The sequence below is a fragment of the Micrasema longulum genome, unplaced genomic scaffold, assembly GCF_059751315.1.
Source record: "Micrasema longulum isolate JH-2025_06_02 unplaced genomic scaffold, ASM5975131v1 h1tg000629l, whole genome shotgun sequence".
Lineage (NCBI taxonomy): Eukaryota > Metazoa > Arthropoda > Insecta > Trichoptera > Brachycentridae > Micrasema > Micrasema longulum.
Window position 1 is genome coordinate 705893 of NW_028277825.1, and position 24677 is coordinate 730569.

The 24677-nt window shown below is 34.8% G+C and overlaps 1 protein-coding gene across 1 annotated transcript in view; it reads left to right on the forward strand.

Annotated features, from left to right (window-relative positions):
• The first annotated feature begins 211 nt into the window (after positions 1–211).
• The window catches only part of LOC148280040 (uncharacterized), a 52830-nt gene continuing 28364 nt past the window's right edge, over positions 212–24677 (forward strand). Inside the window, exon 1 of the mRNA XM_088229015.1 lies at positions 212–1091. Coding sequence (XP_088085141.1) covers positions 455–1091 — 637 coding nt within the window. The 5' untranslated portion in view covers positions 212–454. The remainder of the gene's footprint in view (positions 1092–24677) is intronic.

Sequence of the window (24677 nt, forward strand, 5' to 3'; positions counted from 1 at the left end):
TGAAGGAAATGATTGGTAAACCGCTGCACCGCCTCCGTGTAGTGGTTAACAGGCTGGAGGTTAGAAAAACAGCGTCATGCTGAAAGGGAAGCTCAGGTACACGGCGCGGCGGGCGCAGCGCCGCGGCTGCACGCCGCCGGGGACGGCGCAGCGGCGCGCCCGAGCCGCGGACCGCCCCTCGCTCGGCTCATTCTAACGTCGCGGGCCGCAGTCGACCCACGTTTGTATACTCCACAGTATACACAACCAGATTGTGTACATTCAAAGTAAACTAGCGGCCTGTAAACCCTCCTTTGTTACACAAAAATAATGTCGATATTTGTTTACGAGCCTCGAGTTTGTTATTCGTAATTAAAATAATTATTTAAAGTGCGCGTGGACTCGAAACGTAAATGTTTATTAACAATGTTCGCGTAACGGAGTAAATATTATTTATTTACAGAAAGCTCGGGCAATGATGAAGAACGAGGAGCAGTCAGCGGACGCCGTCGGAGCCGAGAGCAAGAGGGCGGCCGGAGGGAGGCGACAGGAGAAGCCCCCGTATTCCTATATCGCCCTGATCGTCATGGCCATACAGCACTCGCCGGCGAAGAGGCTTACCCTGTCTGAGATTTACAACTTTCTGCAGCAGCGTTTTCAATTCTTCCGAGGGTCGTATCAGGGGTGGAAGAATAGCGTGCGGCATAACCTGTCGCTCAACGAGTGCTTTATAAAGCTGCCGAAAGGGTTGGGGCGGCCGGGGAAAGGCCACTACTGGACTATTGACCCGGCGTCGGAGTTCATGTTCGAGGAAGGGTCGTTCCGGCGCCGGCCGCGTGGCTTCCGCCGCAAGTGCCAGGCGCTCAAGCCGCAGTTCAGCCCCGGGTTCCAGGCCCCCGGGGGGCTGTACGAGGCCCCGGCGCAGGAGTTTGCCCCTTGCGGCTACCAGCAGCAGCAGTTCCTGGCGCCCTACGAGTACTACCCGGAGCGGCAGTGGCAGCAGCCCTACATGAAGGGGCCACCCACGCCCCCGTTGCAGCCCCCGCCCGTCACCCCGCCGCACCTGGAGCCCTACGCCAACTACCACTACTCCATGCCGCCCGATGACCGGGGTGAGTTCCCCATACTTTATAACCATTACCGATTATTTCTCTATCGTTGTGTATTTACTTTTATTATAATTACATTACATTATTTATATTAAATTAATTTTTTGATAAGGACCATTTTAGGTCCTCGTCTCGATCCATTCCGAGTGTATTATAATACACTTTTTTTTTATCATGCCATCCGTATTTTATTTTATTGAACTATATTTTCCATATGATAATGTTATCTACCCATGCATATATTAAATACCAATTTGTTCATTTATTTTTTCGTATTACGTTTTTTCTTATGTTAAATTTTAAAATATTTTTTTTTTTAAATGTAATTGATCCTTTATTATTGTATTTTAAAAAAAGTTGATTTTGACTGCATATTTTGTGAATCATAAAAAAAATGTTTCCAATCTAATTTTTTTTTTTTTGTTGTTGAAATTCACATTTAGACTAAATGAGAATCATGAATATTACATGAAAATCAATGAGAATGGAAATGAGAATCAATAATAAATTGTAAAATACCTTTTAATCAACTTATTATAAATAGTTTTCAAAATTTAAAATTAAAATGAATAATAATAGAATTTATTTTGTCAAAATCGGACAATGTTAGTGCGTCGGCGTCGCCGTCGGCTCCGCGTCGAAGCGCTTTCACTTTATTTAAATCATTATGAAGTAAAAAACATTAATTTATTAAGAACCTTACAGGTGAATGTCGATTCAATCAATAAGATTATTTAAAGATCAATTAAATACTTTCAAATGTTGTTTTCAACCACCAATAATTGTAAAATAAATATCGGTTTCCCAAAAATTTGAAAACCGATGATAATTGGTAGCTCGATTAACTTTTGCTCATGATATATGAGGGTATTAAAAACAAACTTAGTAATCTCCATTGAAGGAGTTGCTGAGATATTTGTGAAAAACTTTTAAAAATAATTGTGAGATTTATAATTATGTTTCACCAACTCAATGGAGAATGCTAATGTTGCGGTGTCGAGTAGTATAAATGAAATCTGTATTTTTGGGCATCGATAACAAATTTTCCGTTTTTGGTGAAGTTTGCTTCGAACAGAGACAAAACAATTCTTAAACATGGGAGATGAACGGCATTTTAAAAGCTTGTTAATATAATATCGTTAATATCGCTAATATCGTTCCAACAAAACAAAAAACTTAAGAAGGTTAAAATCTAGTACCTTTATAGTCTTCAACGATTTGGACATGTTCTCAGTATTCCGGCATTTATCCAATATAAAAAAAATAATCGCCGGTATGATTATCAATAAATGTGAAGTTTGATTATTAATTTATTATAAGCTATCAAGTATTAGAAATTAAATAACTTAAATATTTAAATTTTAATACGTGCACATAGAAAACATTACATTTTTCTATCAGCATTCATTCTCGTATATTGGTACTTCTATCGCAGCGTACCTTGAGTATTTGACACATTTCACAGACCAGGGACTGTGAAATATGTCATGTGAAAATTACAATTTTAAATAAGTATTTCTCGTCGAATTTGCCGGAAATCTAACGCAGAACCTTAAGCGTGGTAGGCAAACGCGCCAACCAGTAACAACAATGATGAAGTTTATTCTTCACTCTGTTTTCTTTACCTTTTAAAGTGAAAACAAAGTAAACATATTTTTTTATTTATTAAAAGAAAACAACAGCCATTATAAGAAAAAAATAATATCTTAAAATATTATTAATTATTTTATTATTTATAAAAAATAAAGTTTTATATAAATAATAAAATAATGTGCCAATTTTTTTTTTTACAAAGTACCCATGTTAAGTCACTCCGTATTATTCTACTTTATAATAAAATATTGCTTTAATAATGAAAAAGAACATCTGAAAATGATTTTTTTTGTTTACTCGGTCTTCAAAAATCTTTTCGCCAGCGGATCCACACAGATAACCCCAGATAATATGAACGATTACAAAAAAAGAGTGTGATTTGTTAAATCAGTAAATTTAAATTATATTATTATTTGCAATTAAGACAAATCTTTTCATAGTTGTTTAGAGCAAGGAAAGATATATCGTTTTCAGAAAAAAAAACCTAAATATAAATAATAATTTATACCTATACAGTTTACGGCGGACTCATAAATTATTACGTGTTGCGATGATATGTATGCGGCATGAATAAAAAGGGGGGAGATAATATATAAAGAATGAAATGAATGTATGGGATGTCAGCGAAACTGTTCCTAAGTAAAATTGTTGAAAGGATCACTCAGTTGTGGTTAAAATAATCACAGGGCCTCATAAACGATCATTATCATCATTCATTTATTTTGTTCATCAATAGCCAAGGGGCATATATGAAAAAAAACAAATGAATTAAATAATAAAACACCCATAATCGTTTTCAAAAGACAAAATTAATATTAGCAAACAAATTAAAAATAAATCGTACACACACATGGCGAGAATTCTGACATGTAACCGCTATAATAACAGTACGGTATTTATATATATTTTAATATTGAAAATAAAGAAAAGTAGCAGGAAAATCCGCTGTTTTGGCACCTGCTAGCACAGCGCGGATTTAAACTGTGCAACTCGGTAATGAGCTTAGACTGTACTCTGTCTCCGTAATCTATAAAAGTGTAAAAGTACTACAATTAATACGTGAATAAAACAAGTGAGTCGATGTCCTGATAAACCAAGACGAAGAGAATCGCGGATGAAAGAAAGTTTTTAATTGGTATTGTCAATATTAATGAATGAGTTACAAAGTAACGTCCAGTGGGCAAATAAAAATTGATTCACCATATAAGGTTTTAATTATTATCTTTATTAGTTTCGGAAGCCTATAAACTGCACACTGCTTCAAAGAACCCAAATCTTCTTAGCGGTGCTTACATACAAAGGATAAATTTTCCGCCGCCAAAAAAGAACGGTTGCCTGAAAGAACTTTCTGTAAGCTAAAATTCTTGTCATCTACGTTCAGAAATAAAATAATCAAGAAAAAATGTAAGCTTCATTATATCTTGGAAATGACGGAAGTAAATTCTTATCCGATTGAATTTGAATGATAGGATATATTCGCGTTCGCGGTGAGGTAAGATCATAGTTTTGCTATAGAAAGCACTCCTCCGCATACACGAAAGTCGTTTTAAAAGCCACAAGTGTTTTATTTATTTATTATATATACGGCCTAAGCCAATTACAACAGTTACATGAAAAAAACATAAATACAAGAAACTGAACAAAAAGAACATAAAACAATGTAGCAAAGACAAGGGCAATATAATAATGGTATACAATATATTAATAAAAACGAAAGACATAAAACTTCGAGCTAAACCATGCCAATCCAACTTCATCCCACACTGTTGTAGTCGCGAAGAGATCTACGAAAAACTGGATCTATTCAGAAGAATTCCATGTCGTGTGATGAATTGACTAATCTACACACTCTGGACATTGTTTATAACATTTGTTTGACAAAATCGAGTAAATTAAAATGATTTAATGATTTTTTTTTAAATGGCAGCTTTTAAAAAAGCTAGGAGTGCGGCTAGAAAAAGCAGGCGTCGCATTCTACAGAATTAAGGCTGTATGGAGATCGGATATGTATTTAATGCAAATTCCACCCATATAACTCCTGCATGACACTTTTTTTCCTCTACGGATGCGAATCATCGTACCTCACTAGGGCCCAAAAAACAAAATATTTAGTTTTGAAAATAGGCATCTTAGCAGAATCTTTGGTGTGCGGTGGTTTGAATTTGTAATAACTGAAGAAATAAGAGGACGATCGGAGCAGACTCCGATAACAACTGTCGTCAAGCGTAAGCGATCCGCAGTATATTAGCCATATACTGCGGATGCCTCCCGAGAGGCTTAACTTGACTTCTTCACAAGGCACACGAACTATGGGACGCGAACCTGCTGTGGGAGGATGTACAGAAGCTGGCAGCTCACAAAGATGCCTGAAGGCTCTAAGTGGGCACCATATGCTCCAATTAGGGAGCTCACATGGAATGATGATGATGGTATTTCATTCTCTCAACTAAAAAAGTATTATTATTAAGTTATTTATTTATTATCTGGAGCAATTAAAAAATTGTATGGACAATGGTTGAATAAGCTCTTTTGTAACATTACCTTAACAAATCAACTTTTCCCGAAGCGCTGAAGCCGTATGAATAAAAAACAAGAGAAATAAAAATCGTCAGCTTTTTAATGTCTTCATGAAAACGAATCATTAATAATATTAAAATTTCTAATATCTGTAAAGGATATTGAAATGAATACGTAAGCTTAAGTAAGCTTGGAAAGTTTATAACTAAAAAAAAAACCGTTCAACAACAATAAATACATTATAGTGCATTTGGTATATTTTATAGATGCATCAAAATATCTAAATTCATTTATATTGATTAGTAGTTATATGAAGAAATACTTTTTTATTTGTCGTCTTTTTCTCTGAGCAATCTTATATGGTTAAATAAATAGGAGTATTTCATTATTAATATTTATATCTAAACTTTGTTGTCAAACATTTAACTAAATGTTATTAAATATTTATAAATAACCACTTACCGACTTTTCTATGTCTACCGGTTTCGAGACGTTTAATTGGTGTCCTGACGAAGAAACGGGTACATCTCGGAACTGGTAGACATAGAAAAGTCGGTAAGTGGTTATATACAAATATTTAATAACATTTAGTAAGAGTATTTAATTAATTTATTTAACTTTTTGTGCGTGCATATTTGTACATTGGTGGGCTTATTGTCAAATTGCAATTTTGTATGCTGATGATGCCGCGCTTCTTGCTAACAAGAAAGAGGAACTGCAATTCTTGGTGACAAAGGTCCACGATGTATGCAAGGGAAGCGATTTGCTGATGAATGCCGATAAATCGAATGTGAAGGTTTTTGAAAGAAATGAAAGTATGACTAAATTTAAAATCACTGTGAATGGGGGTTATACTAAAACAAGTAGAGGAATTTGTGTATCTGGGAAGTATGTTTACTAGGGTTGGAATGACAGAAAGATATTGAAAGGAGGGTGAGTGCCGGGAACAAAGTGAACGGTGCACTTTAATTAACCTTGGCAAATAAGCGTGTTGCAAGAGGAAAAATTAGCAGTTCACAATGGAGTCCCGGTCCCGACCCCGATGCATGGGAGCAAAGTATGGACTTGGAAAAACAGGGATGAAAGTAGGCTGAATGCTGTCTAAATGCGATCTTTCAGGCGAATGTGTGGTAAAACTATGTACAATAGATGCACAAATGTTGAGATCCGTACATTTTGCAAGGCTGAGAAAAGCACTATCGACAAAATCAAGAAAAGAGCCCTGCGTTGGTTTGGACATGTAGAGTGAATGGACAGAAAGAATGGCTAAACATGTTTACGATGCGAATGTTGATGGATGCAGAAATAGAGGAAGACCGAGCGAAGACATGGCATGACCAAATCCAACAAATACTTGAAGATGGACATGTTAAAAGTCGGAATACTCGGCGCGCGTGCATGAGAGGATGTATGAATGTAGAGGACGCAAGATCTGTATGCAAAGATAGAGTGATCTGGTGTTCTATCCTCTCTGCCTACCCTTACGGGGTTACGGCGTGATGGTTTGTTTTTTTGCAATTTTTTCAACTAAACAAAAACTAGGGGAGAAAATATAAAACTAAATAGATACAAATTAAAATTATGAATATGCGTATATAAATTAATTTATGTCGATACTTATATATGTAGATTGTATATAATTCAGTAAGAAAAGGAAAAAGAGAAAGACGGAATGATGAGAGATTAAGGAAGTGATGGAAGATGTTCATCGTTCGTAACCCTGTCATACATTGATTGTATGATGACAAAAAAAATGCGTAATATATGTAGATATAATATGTGTATGTTAATTACCAGTCGTTATTTTTTTAGTTGAACAATCTGAATATTATGTACATTATATTACACTAATTATAGTGCCAAGGTTGTCAATCTTTTTGAGGTTCGAGATTAGCAATAATTGACTAATCTGCTTTCCTTCCATACTTATATTTGCTTTTTATGTATCTTGATATTTTTACGTTTTTTCAATAAGTATTTTTGTATTTTTTTAATTTGGTCATCAACATTCGCTTTCCGCACCTAATAGTGTATAGGGCACTGCATTGGCACACCAATCGCAGTGTATCTTGATCATGTTTGTTACATGAAGGTAAGATGATGACAAGTCTAGTATAAAAAACCTTTCGAGGACATAACGCCAACATCAATATCGGCGCCGAGTACTTAATTGCGGAATAATGACCACTATGCCATCTCAAACCACCTTCCCCAAATAACTAATTTTGGAATTTATAATTTGAGTAATGTCACTTTTTTATTCCGGGAATTACACTGACTACGTTTTCCAGAACAGGAGGAATACAAACTTTGTTGGCTTATGTCACTGCACAATTTTGCTTCGGAATATCTAAAATAACTATGCGTTCCAGACAAACTTACTAACATAAGTCTTACACTTAGATCGGCAACGTCTACAGTATCGGAAAAAATATTTTACCTGTACGCAACCAGTGCACTAAATGAAATAAAATAGGGCATCTATAAAAAACGAAATATCACAGCTATAGAGCAAACGCAATTGTTATTTAATGTTTATTTTATATTAAAGAAAATTGTACATAGGTTCGAGTTCAGTGATTCGGTAAAACAGCGATGATCGTGCACCGGACTTCGACAAAGGGACAAACAACTGGTGTCAAGATTATGCACTGACTTCATAGGAATGATTGATAAAACTACCTAGCACGTTAAGTACAGAAGGGCTCAAATAAGAGCGCACATTCGTATTAATTGCTTAGTGAGTATTATGGAACTCATTACTTGAATTTCGTTCAAGAATAATCTTAGGAAGCTGACTAAGTACATGCGCCGTTCCAAAATGCCAATGCCAATGCCAATGCAAAAGCCGCATGAAAGTGGCTGCGTGTAGCTTAGTCAAACCACCATGGGATTAACCCTTTTGGAGTGCTGAGAGCTATCTCCCAGTACCAGGACTGTTCCAAAATACATGAAAGCGGCCTGATAGCTGAGGAGATGAACTCCCGGTTTGAAAGCAAATATCTTGTACCATTACTGTTCCAAAATACATGAAAGCGGTTTGATAGCTGAGATAAATAACTCTGCCTTCCATTTTTTTTTTTTTACCTAACTCTTTACTGACACGAATGTTTCCCAACCTGAAGGGCCACTGATTTTAGTTTGGTGTACCCTTTAGGGCTTCGCGGGGGATGAAACGCGCAGGGGTAGCCGGTCAGCTGCGATGTCAGAAGAGTAACGTTGTGGGGCTGAAATAGCGATACATGGGCAAAAAAAATCGTGGGTACCCATTTCGGCCGCACGTTACACAGTTTAAAAAAAATATACTCGTATTTCCTCGATCGACCCTTTGTTTTTCATCACTCACCGGTGGTCTGTTTTTGAAACGAATAATTTACGTGATCTTAGTTGATTCATATTGTCACACCAATTTTCCGGAAACCGTCTGAGTTACAGACTTGTAAATATAAAAAAACCGCATATTCCCTCCGGTCTTATCTCAAAATACTGTCATTGTGTGGGAATAACGGAAGTTGCGTTTTACCACCCAGAAGTTGAGAGTGTGCGAATTAATCCGCGATGACGTCAACATTAATCATAAATTGTATTATATAAGTATCAAAATAGATTGTGCGGATTCCTTCTTTTTATTAGAACAAATATTATAAACATGATTGAAGAATTAAAAAAAATATATGAATGACATGCAAAATACATATTTAAAAAAAATGAATCCTTCATTAGGGTGTGTGCTCCATAAAAAAAATACTACTTTTGTTTTTGGTGTAATAGGTCTCAAAAGTTGTATTAACGTTATGGCAAAAAGAAAAGCAAAAAAAATAATTTTTTGAATCATTCCTGGCGCGCTAAAATGGATTGAAAATTCAAAAAATGAGACAATTATTGCTCTGAAAGGAAAAAAAATATAAGAAAAAAACGAAGAGTTTTTTTTTTTTTTTCAAAATATAAATTGTTATTTATTGGTTGACTCATTAAAACATAAAAACAAGATAAAAATAAATATGTTACAGATTAGACGAACATAAAAAATACCAAAAATATCACATTCGACACAAAAATACGTCATTTCACATGCATTTTTAAGGCAGTTATTAGACTTTTTTAAGTTTATTAATGGATCATCTTCTTCTTTCTGTGCCATATCAGGTCTCCCCGACGTTGGCGATCACTCTAGAGTAGGCATTCCGGTCCTGCGCCAACTGGAACAGCGCCTCAACCCCACGCACTCCCGTCCAGTCGCGGATGTTTCTCAGCCAGGACATCTGTCGCCTTCCAACCCCACGCTTTCCCTCGATCTTTCCCATCATAATAAGCTGTAGAAGCGTATATTTGCTTCCGCGCATGATATGGCCCAGATATGCGAGTTTTCTCTGTTTTATTGAGGACAGTAGTTCTTTTTCGGCACTGGCTCGTCTCAACACCTCCACGTTGGTCACTAAATCTTTCCACGGGATTTTCAGCATCCTCTGTGGATCATAAAATGGACCATAAAATAAAAAATTCAGATCTTATACGTAAAAAAAGTAGATCCAAAAAAAATAAGCAAATAAACTTAATTAAAAATCTTTCTTAGAATTAAACGGCAACATCACTTTTGTCGAATTTAGCGTGGCGCATATAAAAATATTTCGCATTTTTTCTTCCAAGAAATCGCATATTTCCATTGTTTGTGTATGACAAGAGATTTTCGAAAATTCTAACACCTTTACATTGTCTTGGTTTACTTCTTTTGGCGTTCTTCAGACGCTTAAGATGGCAAAAGCAGTAGATCTGTCAAAATAAGGTCTGTATCATGCCGGTCATTCATACCGCGATAATTATCGCTTTTAAGGTTGAGTTTAAGACATTAGGAGTGTAAAATGCTTATATTAATCCCAAAGAAATTAAAAGGACTAGATTGTATAATTATTTTTCAACAATATTCTTTAATTTTTCAGTCGTTGTCGGTTATCATTCATGATAAAAGATTCTCAGGATGGGCTAAATATCAACAGCAACTAAGTTTATGATTTTTATTATAATAATTGAAAAAATACGTATGTTGTTTTATTCCACTTTTATTTAGAAATTATTACCAGTGACCGGGTTTAGTTGTGACCGACATCGTCAGACTAGTGGGTGGTTAAACAAATTTCTATGTTTTATGGTAAAAATTTATAAATAAAAGTGGAATAAAACTGTATACGTATTTTTATTATTGTAAATAAAATGCAGTTCCACCAAGAAATGTCAGTAGAAAAACTCAATCTATGATTTTTTTCTTTTAAAAATTAAAATATGGCTTTCTCGAATATTCCAGTAGTGAAGTAGAGTAACATAGCCAAGATAAACTGAACTAAGTTCCTGCACGAGAGTTATGTGCTCATCATCCTTCTTCTTCTTCTTTTCCACATTCGCTTTTAAGTGGAGCATGTGGACATCACCGGTCGCCTCCAGGAGACCCTATTGTTAGCCAGCATTTTTGCCTCTTCCCACGTCAATTCAGCGCCCCGTAAATTCCGCCGAATAAAGTCTAATGCTCGTCATTGACAGCCTTCCAGGACGGCGTGAGCTCGCAGGTTTAACGGGTTTAGGTTCTCCTGAGGCATGCTCAACACATGTCCAAGCCTGGTCTACCGTCGCATCCTCAAGACGCTCGTTATAGGAAGCTGCTGCATCCGTTCTCGGACTTCAATATTAGTTATAAAATCGAACCAGCTTATACCTAATATTCTTCTCAAGCACTTACTCTCAAAACTCAGAAGTTTGGTGTTTTGAGTATTGGTAAGGTGCCAAGATTCACACCCATATAGGAGCACTGGCATTACACAAGAGTTCAATAATCGTCATTTCCTTTTGACCGAGTATGGAATATAGTTCCAGATAACAACGCATTATGTTAAAAGTTCTTCAGCAATTCCTAGGCGGGTTGCGAGCTCTTTATGCATGATTCCATCCTCAGTTATGTGTACTCCCAAGTATTTAAAGCTGTCAACTTTCTCAATCCTCTGTCCATTATTATGGAGAGGCCGATCAGGGTCAGGACAAGATTTGTTGCACATAATCTGAGTCTTTTTTGTATTAATATTAAGATCCAGAAGAGTTAAGTTTTCCTGCAGTGTGTAAACAATTTCCTGAAAATCACCAACAGACTTTTCAAAAAGAACTGCATCATTTGCATACTCCAAGTCGCACAACTTTAGGGAAGAGTTCACTTCTATATCTCAATCGGGTGGTATCGATTTGCGTACGATAAAATCTATCAGTATGATGAATAAGAACGGTGCAAGGACGCAGCCTTGCCTCACTCCAGTGGAGACCCCGAACCAATCAGTTAAAGAACTACCGATTCTCACACGACAATTGCTATCTATGTGGAGCGCTTTTATAACAGCAATAATCTTGGTAGGAATATCATACGCATTGAGAATTTTCCAAAAAATGGTCGATGCGGACTCTCAAATGGTTTCTCGAAGTCAATGAAGCAACACGCAAAGGGTAAGTTTATTTCATTGCTCTGTTGGAGAATGCATCTGATGTTATGGATATGGTCCGCGCATGACTTACTAGAAATAAAACCAGTTTGGTTGACTCTTAGAATCTGCAGAACACGAGCTCGTATTCTGCCCAAGATTATGTGTTCAAGAATCTTTCCTGGAACGCTCAGCAGAATTATTCAGCGGTAATTATTGCACTCTAAAGGATCGCCTTTCTTGTGAAGTGCAATGATCGTACCATTAATCCAATCCCTCAGACAACGTTCTTAATCCCAAATTTTTGACAATAATGCATCCAAACTACTCTTTATCAATTTGGGACTAATTACATCTTCACCCGGCGCTTTCCCATTCTTCAGGCATTTTACCGCCTTGATGATTTCATCAGTGGTTGGAGAATGGTCAAGGATATTGGTTGCTTTAGGGATGTTTATATGAGCAGCCTCTGCCAAAATATCAAATAGGTCCGAGGGAGGTGGGCAATTAAGGACCCCGCAAAAATTATTCTTCGTAGAACTATCAGAAAAATGCAAATAAACTGAAGGGTTAAAAAAAAAATTTGAAATCGTTTTTTGCACTCACTTCCCTTGCGAATAATAGTTGTGGTATGTTTATCAATACCACCAATAACCATTTTTCAGAAAATTTATTGGCCTTTGAGAAAATACCGTTTTGAAAGTGAGACAGATCAAATGCATCAAAAATTGGTTTACCTGGCGCAACAAGAGTTTTTGATTTTTTTGAAGGAAAACGCTTAACTTTGGTTTACGCACCTCAAGCTTTTGTGTTTGTTGTTTTGTTTTCAATGTTTTCTATTTTTTTAACAAATTTGGATAAATCGAAATAAAAATGACATAATTTTATTGATTCTCACAATTGACACCACAGAAATAAAGACTTTTGCCATATTTCCATTATTTTTATAGAAACTCCTAAATACATTTCTGATGCCAGTGGCTAGTCTTGCAACAAGGAATTTTTTATGTGATGTCTCACCCATTAGTAGTATCTGAAGACATCTTCATTAGTTGGTAAAGATGACATCTTTATTTCTTTTGGAGTTAAATTAAAAAAATGGGATTTTGTAACGAGTCTAGTATCTTTTTTATAGAAGACATATTGATGAATTTCATCGAAGCAATCGAAATTATCCCACAAAGAAAAGAATGAAACTTTAAAAAATGCTTAATGTTTATAAAATTGGTGAACCAAAATCAAGGGTCGGGTGTAAGGCAATCACCACAGATAGGTAAGAGATTGGATAGATCTCGTGGACCTATTGTTCTGTGACCCGTGACCTGAAGAGCTGCGCGTACATTATTGCGCAAACGAGGATAGAAAGAGGGTCGTGTAGGATTAGGAAAGAAAGAAGGACAAACAAAAATTTTTATTGAAAAAAAAGTGAATTATGTAATTATTTTAACATAGATACCATAAAAAAATTTTTCATAATGCAATTTTTAAAATTATTTTATAAATTCACGTTTTTTTTGCATTTGAAAAAATAAACATTTTTTTTACATCGTTTGTATTTCATTGTACACAAAAAAGTTTTTCAAAAAATATTCGAAAATTGCGTTTTATTGTCTTTTAATTTAGATTTCGAAATTTAGAAAATTACAATTTAATTGGTGTTCTTATTTTTTTCGAGAATGCATCTTTTGAGACCTTTTACGTTTTTAAATTGAAATTATGAAAAAACTGACACATCCTACTATACAGTCCTACCTAGAACGGGGTTTTCTAGTAAAGAGGACCTAAATAAAAATCTGATTTTGTAAAGAAATGAAAAATTAAACAAAAACAATGAAAATTTCGGGTCGTTTTTAGTCACCATCATGCTGTGGACATTGAACTGCAAATCTCGATTAGTCTTTCATAATACTAATCTTCTTTCTGTGCCATATCAGGTCCTCCCGAAGTTGGCGATCATTCTTGAGTAGGCGTTTTGGTTCTGCACCAACTCGAACTGCTCCTCAACCCCGCGCACTGCCGTCCAGCCGTGGATGTTTCTTAGTCAGAATATCGGTCGCTTTCCAACTTTACGCTTCTTTTATTAGCCGTAGAAGTGCATATTTGCTTTCGCGCATGATATGGCCAAGATATACGATTTTTCCCTGTTTTATTGAGGACAGTAGTTCTTTTTCGTTACTAGCTCGTCTCAGCACCTCCACGTTGGTCACTAAATCTGTCCATGGGATTATCAGCATTCTCCTGTGAAGCCTTATTTCAAAAGCCTCCAATCGGCTCACGGAGTTCACCTTGAAAGTACATGTTCCAACACCGTAGAGCAGTATTGACCACACATAGCACTTGACCATCCCATGTCTTTAAAGGAAAACGCTTAACTTTCGTGCCTCAAGCTTTTGTGTTTGTTGTTTTGTTTTCAATGTTTTCTTATTTTTTTTTAAATTTGGATAAATCGAAATAAAAATGACATTTTAGTTTTAAATGGAGACTATCATGAAAAAATAATGATTTCCTGCCATTAAATGCTGATTGTGCTATCTCTACTCTGCATCTAATTTGTCTTTTTGGGTCCAGACCGGAAGTTTTTTGACTGCCAACGTACATATTTAAAGTTTGTTACCCTCTCGATTGTTTAACCATCAGGTCGTGTATCTTTGCAATCACTCAGGAGAATTTATCTACAACTATACCGCCATGGCTAAAGTATGACGTCCTGAAAATTCAATTGTAATCGCGGCTCTGGTGGCTTCCAATAATATTTTCGAGTCGTTTTAAAAGTTTTGTTATCATTTCGGGGAAATCATAATGTCGAATCAATTCAATCCACGTCAGCGAAGAATTCACTTCCCTCTTTTCCTCAATCCAATGAAGTACTAAGATACATTTACGTAGATACTGAAGTACAGTGAAGTCTCAAGTAAAAAATACCTGTTATCTTTTCTAAAACCAACTTTTTTAGCAGCTTTCTTTTAAAGTTTGTGTTTCAACCTTTAGAGGTTTCGAATCATTTTACTGAAGAGGATATGCGGTAGGTAAAAATTTTGACGAATAGGTATTTAAACATTGTCTCTCCGTCACTCTGTCGTAGACACCTCCCCGTTAGAGTGCAAAAAGACAACTGTATGACAGACTGATTTTGGCCAATTGATATCGACAAAATCGACGGTTCGCTGTCCCGTTTTCCGCGCCTCAAAACTGAACCAATATTGATATTTTTTTTAGAAGGAATATCAATTTTTTTTTACCAAATTGATACCTTTTCCGTTTTTTAAAATTATTTTTCATATTTGTGCGCGGTACGTCAGAAGACGGCAAATAAAACTGGGCGGCTTTTTTGGATTTTTGGATGGTCCTAGCTCCCATAAGAAACGATTTATGAACAAAAACAAAAAGACAGAGACACACCAATGGTAAATATCTATAGTGTGTTAAAAAAACATTGCTCTAGTGCCATAATCTAGGAAGAAAATAAGGCGCTACGTTTGTATGAAGAAAATTTAGACCACGTTTTATCTTAAAACGCCTTTATTGTAGATTAGTTCGATTCACCACAAAGTAGACAAAATATTGACAATATAATCATCATACACCTGTTCTTGTCTGATGGTGCATAGGACACTGCATTAGTGAACCAAATGTAGCGTTATTCGATCATCTGTTACACATAGGTAAGGTGATCAGTCTTACGGTTTAGGTGCCAGTTTAGGAACAGAGAAATATTGCAGTTTAAAAAAAACATTTTTTTTCGTCCACTCCGCTAGAAATCAAACCTAAGATTTTAAGAATAGTAGGCGAATGCGTCAACCACTACGCAACGAGGTGGGTTTTTCTCTACACGATTTCCTTATTCTGGATTTTTATCTGAGATAAGCCAGTCTAAAGCTCTGGTCCAGGGTCCTGATTCTATTTTGCACATCTTGATAAAAACTATAGTAAAATAAAATAAAAGTGAAAATAATGCATAACTCTTTACGGATATTTTAGGCGTTATCATATTCAAGTATTAAAATATATTTTGAAGATGTGAAGACGGGTCAAATAGATTTTCTCAAGTGTTTAAACCAGAGCAGTGTATACACTTTAAGTGCGTGCCTACTTGAAAATATCTCGAGCAAATGATGTTAATGATCACATAAATTTAAAATTAATTTTACCTACATGAAACACCGCTGGGAGTTCATGATAAAAAATCTCGCCTGTCAGTTTGGTTTGTTTTGCAAATGAATAATTTTATCTGATTATTAAATACTCTAGCTTTTACCAAGATATTGGTTTTATAATTACCTCCCTCATTTGAAATAAGCACTGTTTCTACTGAAACTACGCAGAAGTAAAGAAAAAAATGTAAAAATAACAACATTATTTTATTTTAATATTGCAGTTAAAAAGCACCAATTACATAAATACTTTAGGTTATTTTGCCGAAGTCGAACTCGGGACCTTAGCCGTAGTCGCTATTGCACTAACTAATAGACCACTAGGTGGATTAATTTCCTTTCGACGAATTTTTGCATAAGCCATAAGACTAGCCATCAAGAAACATACGTTGAGGGTTTTGTTCCTATTTCACTAATAAACAAAACTATATTCCAAATTTCAGGATCAGTTATTTGTCTGAGAGGTGAAATAGGATATTAAAACCAAGGATCATTTATACAGCGCCGTTTTCGTAATAAAATACCTCAAGTGCGCTTAACAGAGTGATTTTATTAATAATCTTATAACAACAACAACAAACCATCACGCCGTTTCCCCGTTGAGAGGATAGAACGCCACATCACTCTATCTTTGCATACATATCTCGTTTTCTTTACATTCATACATCTTCTCATGCACGCGTGCTATTATTCCAACTTTTGACATGTCCATTTTCAAGTGTTTGTGGATTTGGTCATGCCATGTCTTTCTCTATCATAGCATCGCCTCGAATGTCGACATATTTCACGACAGTGGGCCTTCCCTTAAGCACTTTCTAACTTTTAATTTTTCTTTTTATATTTTGTTATATTATTTTAATAACATAACTATCTACTGTAATTTGTGATATATTATTGTATTTAGAATGAATTGGGTCTTTTTTCTGTAATGTTCTAAATATCTGAATAAATAAATAAATGAAATGAAATGAAACATTCGCATTCTAAATATTTTTAGCCGTTCTTTCGCTGTCCATTCGCTCTACATGTCTAAACCAGCGCATAGCTACTTTCTTGATTTTGTCGATAATGCTTGTCTCAGCCTTACATAATGTACGTATCTCAACATTTGTGCATCTATCGTATAAATAAATAAATTGAATTCTAACTTAAGCTCTGAGTTCTAAATTTAAGTTAAACAAGTTACTTTGCTATCACATGCTGCGGATTTATTCGAATGATCTAGAAAAAAAATAATATTCTCTTTCTGCACCTAATGGTGCTTAGGACACTGCATTGATACATCAATCGTAGGGAACTTGACCATTTTTTGTTACATGAAGATAGGATGGTCAGTTTTTCACTTCAGGTGCCAATCCAGCTACTATGAAATATTTTTGTGAAAAAACACGTTTTTAAATAAATGTTTCATGTCAACCATGCCGAGAATTGAACCCGAGACCTCTTGCCTGGTAAAAAAACGTGCTGACCACTACACCACGAGGCCAATTTAGAGAACAAGTGGGTTTTTTTTTTTTTTTCGAAACATCACTTCACTCTCACAGTTTTGCACTTCTACTGGAAGAGTATTCCATGCCATCGGGTCGGCCCGGCGACCGCAAATGAGCATTCACAGAATTTAGTGCGTGGTTAGGTTAGAGGTACCTATTATAACTTTCGCCGTAGATATAGCTTATCTAAGCATTTGACGTGTGTCAACTAGTTCTCATGGAATGCATAGTTTCCTTAGATATTCCAGAGCAGAGTTGTGCAGTGACTTAAACATAAGCCAACATATGTAGTTTGTATTCTACCCTTAATCAGTGGCGGCGTAAAGGGGTGGCAGTGGGGGCGGTCGATATCGATATCTACTTACACTTTTACACAAAAAACGTAGCGTCGACCATTCATTATTCCATACAGTTTTCGCTTAGTACGGGACAGTTTGCAAACTGCACAAGAAACTGTACAGTTTTTTTGGTCAAACTGTCAAATTTTCCACACTAGAAGAGATGTGTGATCCCAGCAGCAACAGAGAAAACGTCGACACAAAAGAAGCAGCATCCACACTTTTACCGGCTTTATGTGACTTTAGTTTTTTATGCTACCTTTTTTTAGTGTGAAGTCCTAGAAAAAGTGAACCAGGCACAAAAGTACATATATCTGGGTTATCGCTGGAAAAGTCTGTGATAAAAATTAAAGCACTAAAAATTTTCCTTCATAGTCGACGTATCCAAAAAGTGGAAAGAGCTATTTTCTACGCAACTGAAAAATGTGAGGACTTGAATATTTTAAGAAGAATTCAGAATTTTAAGAATTAAAAGAAGAGGTAAGAGGAGATTCCAAAAACGTGTGATAGGAGAAGAGGCCCGAGACTCTGGACTTACATTGCCAGAAGAGCTGCGGAGAGCAATGTTAGAATGTGTCCATAGATTTTATGAGGAACTTAACCATCGATACAAAACAATGGATGACATCCAAATAATATTTGGTGTTGTGCACCCTAAAACTTTGTTTACGCCAACAGAAAAAGAACTTTGTCGTATCGTTCCAAATTTGTCAAAAATCCATGATGAATTTTCTGATAAAGATTTTTTTTTGGAGATTGTCCGACTGCGACGCCACTTGGAAAGCGTTATTTCTTGCAAAGTGGTAGTCTAGTGGACTACCCTGCAGGTTCTGAGATTCATTGTAAAATGGGAATATTCTGTGTCCGTTTGAAATCTAGCGCTGTCTCAGATTTTTCCTAACTACTCGTATTTGCATTTCGGTGGCTTCGTGTGAATAAAGGTTTTTAAAATTAAAGTCAATTAAATCGTATTTAAGATCAACTATGAGCCAAGCGCGACTATCCAATCTCTCTATTTTGTCAATTAAAAGGGAAAGAAAAGTCAACTTTGACAATCTTATCGAATATTTTAGTAGAACGAAGTCGCGATTGGACATTTAGTAAGTATTTGTTGTTTTATTTGGGGGTGCTCATTTGAAAACCGCCCCGGGTGCCAATCCACGCTATGCCGCCACTGCCCTTAATAAAACATAGAAAAAGATAAACATAAGTAATACATGTTACATAGTAGTAGTAACTAGAATCCCAACCGTTTGTGCTTTCTGTATCTACAAGACGTCTCAAGATATGTATTGTACAGCGCCCTTGAAGCGATTTATTCAAATGTCGCTGTAAAAATTATCCCATGTAATTACTTGTAATTACTTGGTGGCAGGCCTCTTAGATGGCAGGCAACCGCGTTGACCACTACACCACGAGGCCAACATTTTTTGCATTATTGTCGTGTAATTATTCTTATATTATTATGGATAACTTTTATAGCGCCATTTTCGCAATTTTCGTAATCCTCAAGGGCGCTTTACAAAGTGATTATAAAAAATAAGTAAATTTAATTTTAACTTTTTGAATTTCGTAATTTAAGTAAAACAATTCACTTTGTTATCACATGCTACGGATTTATTCAAATGATTAAGAGAACAAGTGGGTTTTAAGAGTTTTCCGAAACATCACTAGAGAGTAGATTTCTGTGAAGTAGAAGAGCTGAAACCTTTGGTGATGTGGGCGAGATTTAGTCCAGAAATTCATTTCCTCTTTCAAAGACTTCAAATTTTGAAATATTTTTCGATTTTATTCGACTTTACTGAAGTTAAACCCTTCCTACTCATTCCTCGCATCTTCCTACCAGCTTTCCCCTTTTACCTACGCAGACCACGTTTCTTCGCCTCCTCAGAGCTGAGGATTCTATTCTTGCTAGCAGTCTTTGATCAAATTCTTGGATGATCCAATGTTTACAAGCTGAGACGTGTCTTTGATGGTGGCGCCATAGACTCTAATTTGTATATTTTATACTATGATCTTAACCCGACAGCGCACTGGACCAAAAAAAAACACATTTGAAAATCGTATAGAGGAAATATCTTATTGGTATAAGCAATATTCTCACTATTTTTTATTTGTAATTTTTTTTTCCATTGTATCCCTTCAATCCCTTGTAAACGTCGATGATTTCAAACTTTGTACTCTAATAATCAGTAAATTTAAGCAACAAATAGTAAGTAAAAGTAAATAATACTCGTGTAATACAAATCATTAAATTAAACAAAATAAGAAACTACAAATCTACTGCCAAGCTGTACCAAAAGGTAATTTATTATAGAATCGTATGCAGTTTGAAGAATTTTTCAGAACATAAAACTCTCTTTGTTACTCTGTAAAGTCAATAAAAAATTGGGGAGTGTCTTAAGGTCCGATGCGTCTTATCGTCGGCAAAATACTGTTTTTTTTTGCTGTCTAGTAGTGGGTACAACCAGCTTTTTTTTATCTCTCGTGTTAACTTGTAGAAATCTCTGTTCCTTTGAATATCATCAATTTATTTTTGTACGTAGATAAAGTTTTCATAATTATATTGACATGTGACTATAAATATATTGATTTCTTTGAACTTGACTCGAAGTGATTCTCTGGGATTCAAATTGTGAATTGATTGGCTTAGATAGCTCTAAAAATGCCTAGACTTTGATATTACTTTCTCTTATTTTTTCTGTCTCTGTTATAATATATTAATATTTAAAATTCCCCAGCAGGGGGTTGAATTCAGTTCTTGCTTACAAAAATTTGGACTAATTCAAAATATTACAAAATACAGATGAACTAGCTGACAGGCGTCTTACGATTAGATCAGCTACGTCTGCGGCGAAATAAGAAGTTATTATACCTCTACGCAAACAGCGCATTAAATTCAGTGAACGCGCATATGTGGCATGGAATGCTCTCCCAGCAGAGGTGCGAGGCTGTGAGAGTGAAGTGATGTTTTGGAAAAAATTTAAAACCCACTTGTTCTCTAAATCATTTAAATAAATCCGTAGCACGTGATAACAAAATAAATTGTTATAATAATTTACAAATTTAAAAACATCAATTAAATTAATTTATATTACGGCCTTGAGGTATTATATTACGAACATGGTGCTTTATAAGTTATCCATGATAATAACAATAATTATTTATACAACAAACTGGTCCAAGGTATTGAAATGGAAAAATATTTTCAAGCGTTCTCTAGCAAGTAGTACGTAGGTGTTTTCTTTTATATTTTTTTTTAAAGGGCGGATATTTGCGTTCTTTTGATTTACTCGAATATTTCAATTTTTGGGGGCTTTTTTAACAAGTTGTAAATAATTCACAATTAGAAAATGGGAATTAGGTTGTGGTGGAGTGGAGTTCGAACCCGGTGAGTCTCTGATCCCGGTGGTCAGTAATAATTCTGTCAGATGAATTCTACCCGTAACAATGAAGGTTTCAGCTCTTTGGCTGAACGGATGTTCAAACATAGGAAATGAAACATTTATCAGTATAATTAATTTTTGTACCTTTTAATATGTTTAAGTTAATATCGTAAGTAAACTTCTTGTTGGTCAACTAAGTTATAAAGATCCCTCTCCACTACTCCACGTAATTTCCTTCTTACAGTGATCATTTTTTTCATTTCTTGTATAGTATTTAAAATTTTCTCTTTATTGTTAACATGTTCCATCATTATATTTGTGAAAAACTTCAACTATTATAAATGTTTGTATTATTTTTGTTTTTTTTTATTTGAAACATTTGTGGTTTTTTTAAAAATTATTTTTCAAAAGGCGGAATGGTGAATTTTACAGTTTGTAAAGAGGCTATTGTGAAATAAAACAGCTGAAAAGTTTAGCTCTTTAAATGCCTAGATTCACAAAATCCCTTCTCAAAAATTTGTTCACTCTCTGTTGCAATAATTTTCAATTCTCAGGGAGTAAAATCTAAGTTTGTCTTTACTTGGTCATTTAGTCATGCTCAAAATATTGTTGACTTAAATTCATGCCATATGCATCGGATGCAGAAAAAGACATATTTATTATGAACCAGTTAAGATAATCTAAACAATTACTAATTAATATTATAAAAAAATATAAACATAATAGTAACTCCCATGTTATATATCTGCTACATTTCTTTGGATTAAGCGTTGTTTGCCAAATTACTAATAATAAAACAAGACTACCAACTACTGAAATTATTATACAATTGTAAGAGAATGTGCGATGCCAGACAATTTTGATGATTACGTATTTGAACATCGTTTTTTTGTCACTCTCTCGAAAACGCCTTCCCGATACTGTGCCAAAAAAATTACTGCACGTCACCGTCGGACTAATTTTACGTAACTAAAATCGACAAGTCGCTGGCTGTTTTCCGCACCCCAAAACTGAACCGATTTCATTTTTTTAAAGTAAAAGTGTCAGAATGGAATTTTCTGTGTTGGTATCTTTTCCGTTTTATAAATTTGTTTATAATATTAGTATAACGTACGTCCGAAGATGGTAGATAAAACTGGGCGCTTTTTTAAAAGGTTTTAGATGGTTCTAGTTCTAATAAGAAACAATTAAAAGACAAAAGAAAAACAATAGAGACACGTGAGTGGTAAAATATCTATAGTGTGTAAAACCACAATGCGCTAATGCCACACTCCAGGGAGAAAATAAAAGAATACGTTTGTATAATGAAAAGTAAGACAGCGTTTCCTCTTGAGCGTTTCCTCGTATTAATGTGTTTTAGCAATTCTTCTGCCCTTTTTTTTACCCAAATCCAGAAAGCGTTTTTTAATTGAACTCTTGTTATACTTTTACAATGTTCGAGCAATACATGGAATATTTTGGATCTCAAAAACCTGACATTTCTTTACCCGAATTCGGAGTTTGGGGAAGACCTCATAACCCATTCTCTAATATGACTCCAGTTAGTGTGGGAGTGCTCAGTTTGGGATTTAGCAGAATAATTTACTATAACATACGTTATAATTCTATAAATAAGTTATACAATTCATTGCCTTATATCTAAATTCCTTAAACAAATCGACGGCGGGGTTCCTGAGGGGCTTTTAAAATTCTTTAAATTATATACATAATAAAATACATACATGCATTAGAGGGTTAACCCATTACAAGTCATGGTTCTTGATGTACGTTGGATTAAACCCATTTAACACATTCGGGCGCATCTTTAGCGTGAATATGTAAACAAATCGGAAATGTAGTAAAGGAAAAAAATGCCTTGATCGGTTCCGCTCGAATTGATATGTAATTTCATTTTAAGAACATTCAACTCGAGGTGACCTGATTTCATCTGAAAATACAAAAATAAAAAAATAAAATAATAAATCTGAAAAACAACAGCTGCTTCGTTTATTATCTTTATTTATTATTAAAGCTGCGTTAAATTAAATTTTATTTATTAATTTTTTACATTATTCACTGTGTTATTATCGGTATGTTTTTCTAATTTTACGAGTATTTGTTTACCATTTTTTTAATATTATTTTTATTGATTGGAATTCTTAAGCGTCGATTAATGAAAAAAATAAGGTTCTGCCTAAACACGGGAGTTCCAGTCATAACCCGAAACAAAGAATTTCTGTACGTTTTAGAACTGACATGAATAAATAATGAATAACAAATAATGAAAAATAATATGCACTCACTGGGTTTACCTGTTCCGAGGACACTTTTTAAAATTATTTTTAAAGACATGAGAATATACAAAGAAGACATAATATACATAGAGAAGTTAAAAAACAGTTTCAAACACTACGTATTTTTGTTAATATTTCATTTCTGTTTTACTATTATTATTTATTCTAAATAATTACGAAATTACGAAAACCCGTATAAATGAACCAAAAACAGTGAAATGAAATAATAATTGACTTATAAAGAACAATTTTAAAAAAATCACCATTTGGGTTCTCATGATTTCAATTTTGTTACACAGATGGGAAAGATTTTAAAGAAGGCAGTATGGAAGTTAAAGCATTTACAGGGCTCCTGACCAGTTATTGGATGGTTTCAGTGGCCACTTGCCACTGTGAACCATTCAGATTTATTCGTCTTTAACTTTTTCAATTTTTTGATTCATGTTAAGTAAAAAAACGTAAAACTTTATTGTCTAAAATGGTTTATATCTCTGTTGTAATATTCGGTGGTTAAACCTAGTCATCGACAACAAACATTTGGACGAACTAATTTTTTTTAAATTCTAATGATTTACCTAAAATTGCAATGTCAGGGCCATTTTCTTTTAGCCGTGAATAATCGTGTGAGAAAACAGGAAACAAATTGTGGTAGAGCGGGGTTTGGATATTCCTTCACTATCATGCAGGAAAACTAGAATAAGGTGAATGTACTGACCATGTGTATTTTTTGATGAATTCCAAATTTAAAAAAACTTTAGTAAGGGGAACAATAAAAGATGAAAGCTTTTACAATTTTTGTGTTTTGAATTAGTTTAAATAAATTGGTAATGAGTATGCGAAACTGAAGAAAGAAACCAGTCTTTATCAACAGTCTTAGGAGTGGCGATGGTATTGCGCACCCAGAATTCTTGTAAGGTATAAACGACGACTCTTCCGACTTTTGACATGCCCATCTTCAAGAGTTCGTTGAATTTGGTCATGCAACTTGAACTCATTTGGTTTAACTAATATTTTTTTAAACGTTTTATTAATTTCATGTATTTTATATTTGATTTATTTAGTTTTTTTACATAAACATATTAGCACGTTGTCGGGCTTATTGCCAAATGGCAATGCGTTCGAACCATCAAATAATATAAAAGGTGTTATTTATTTCACTACAGTTTCAAAATATTTCCGAAAAAAAATCAAAAAAGAATTAGCGATTTGTATTAATTCACGTAAAAACGTAATAAATCGAATGAAAAAGAGGAGAGATGAAGGAAAAGAAGGGAGATGATTCTTCGGACTTGATTTGATTAGAGCTACTCCAGAAACATATACGTTTGTTGATGGAAGATGATTCCAAGTCGAAACGTACAGACACTAAATGAGTTAGAGAAAATGGAA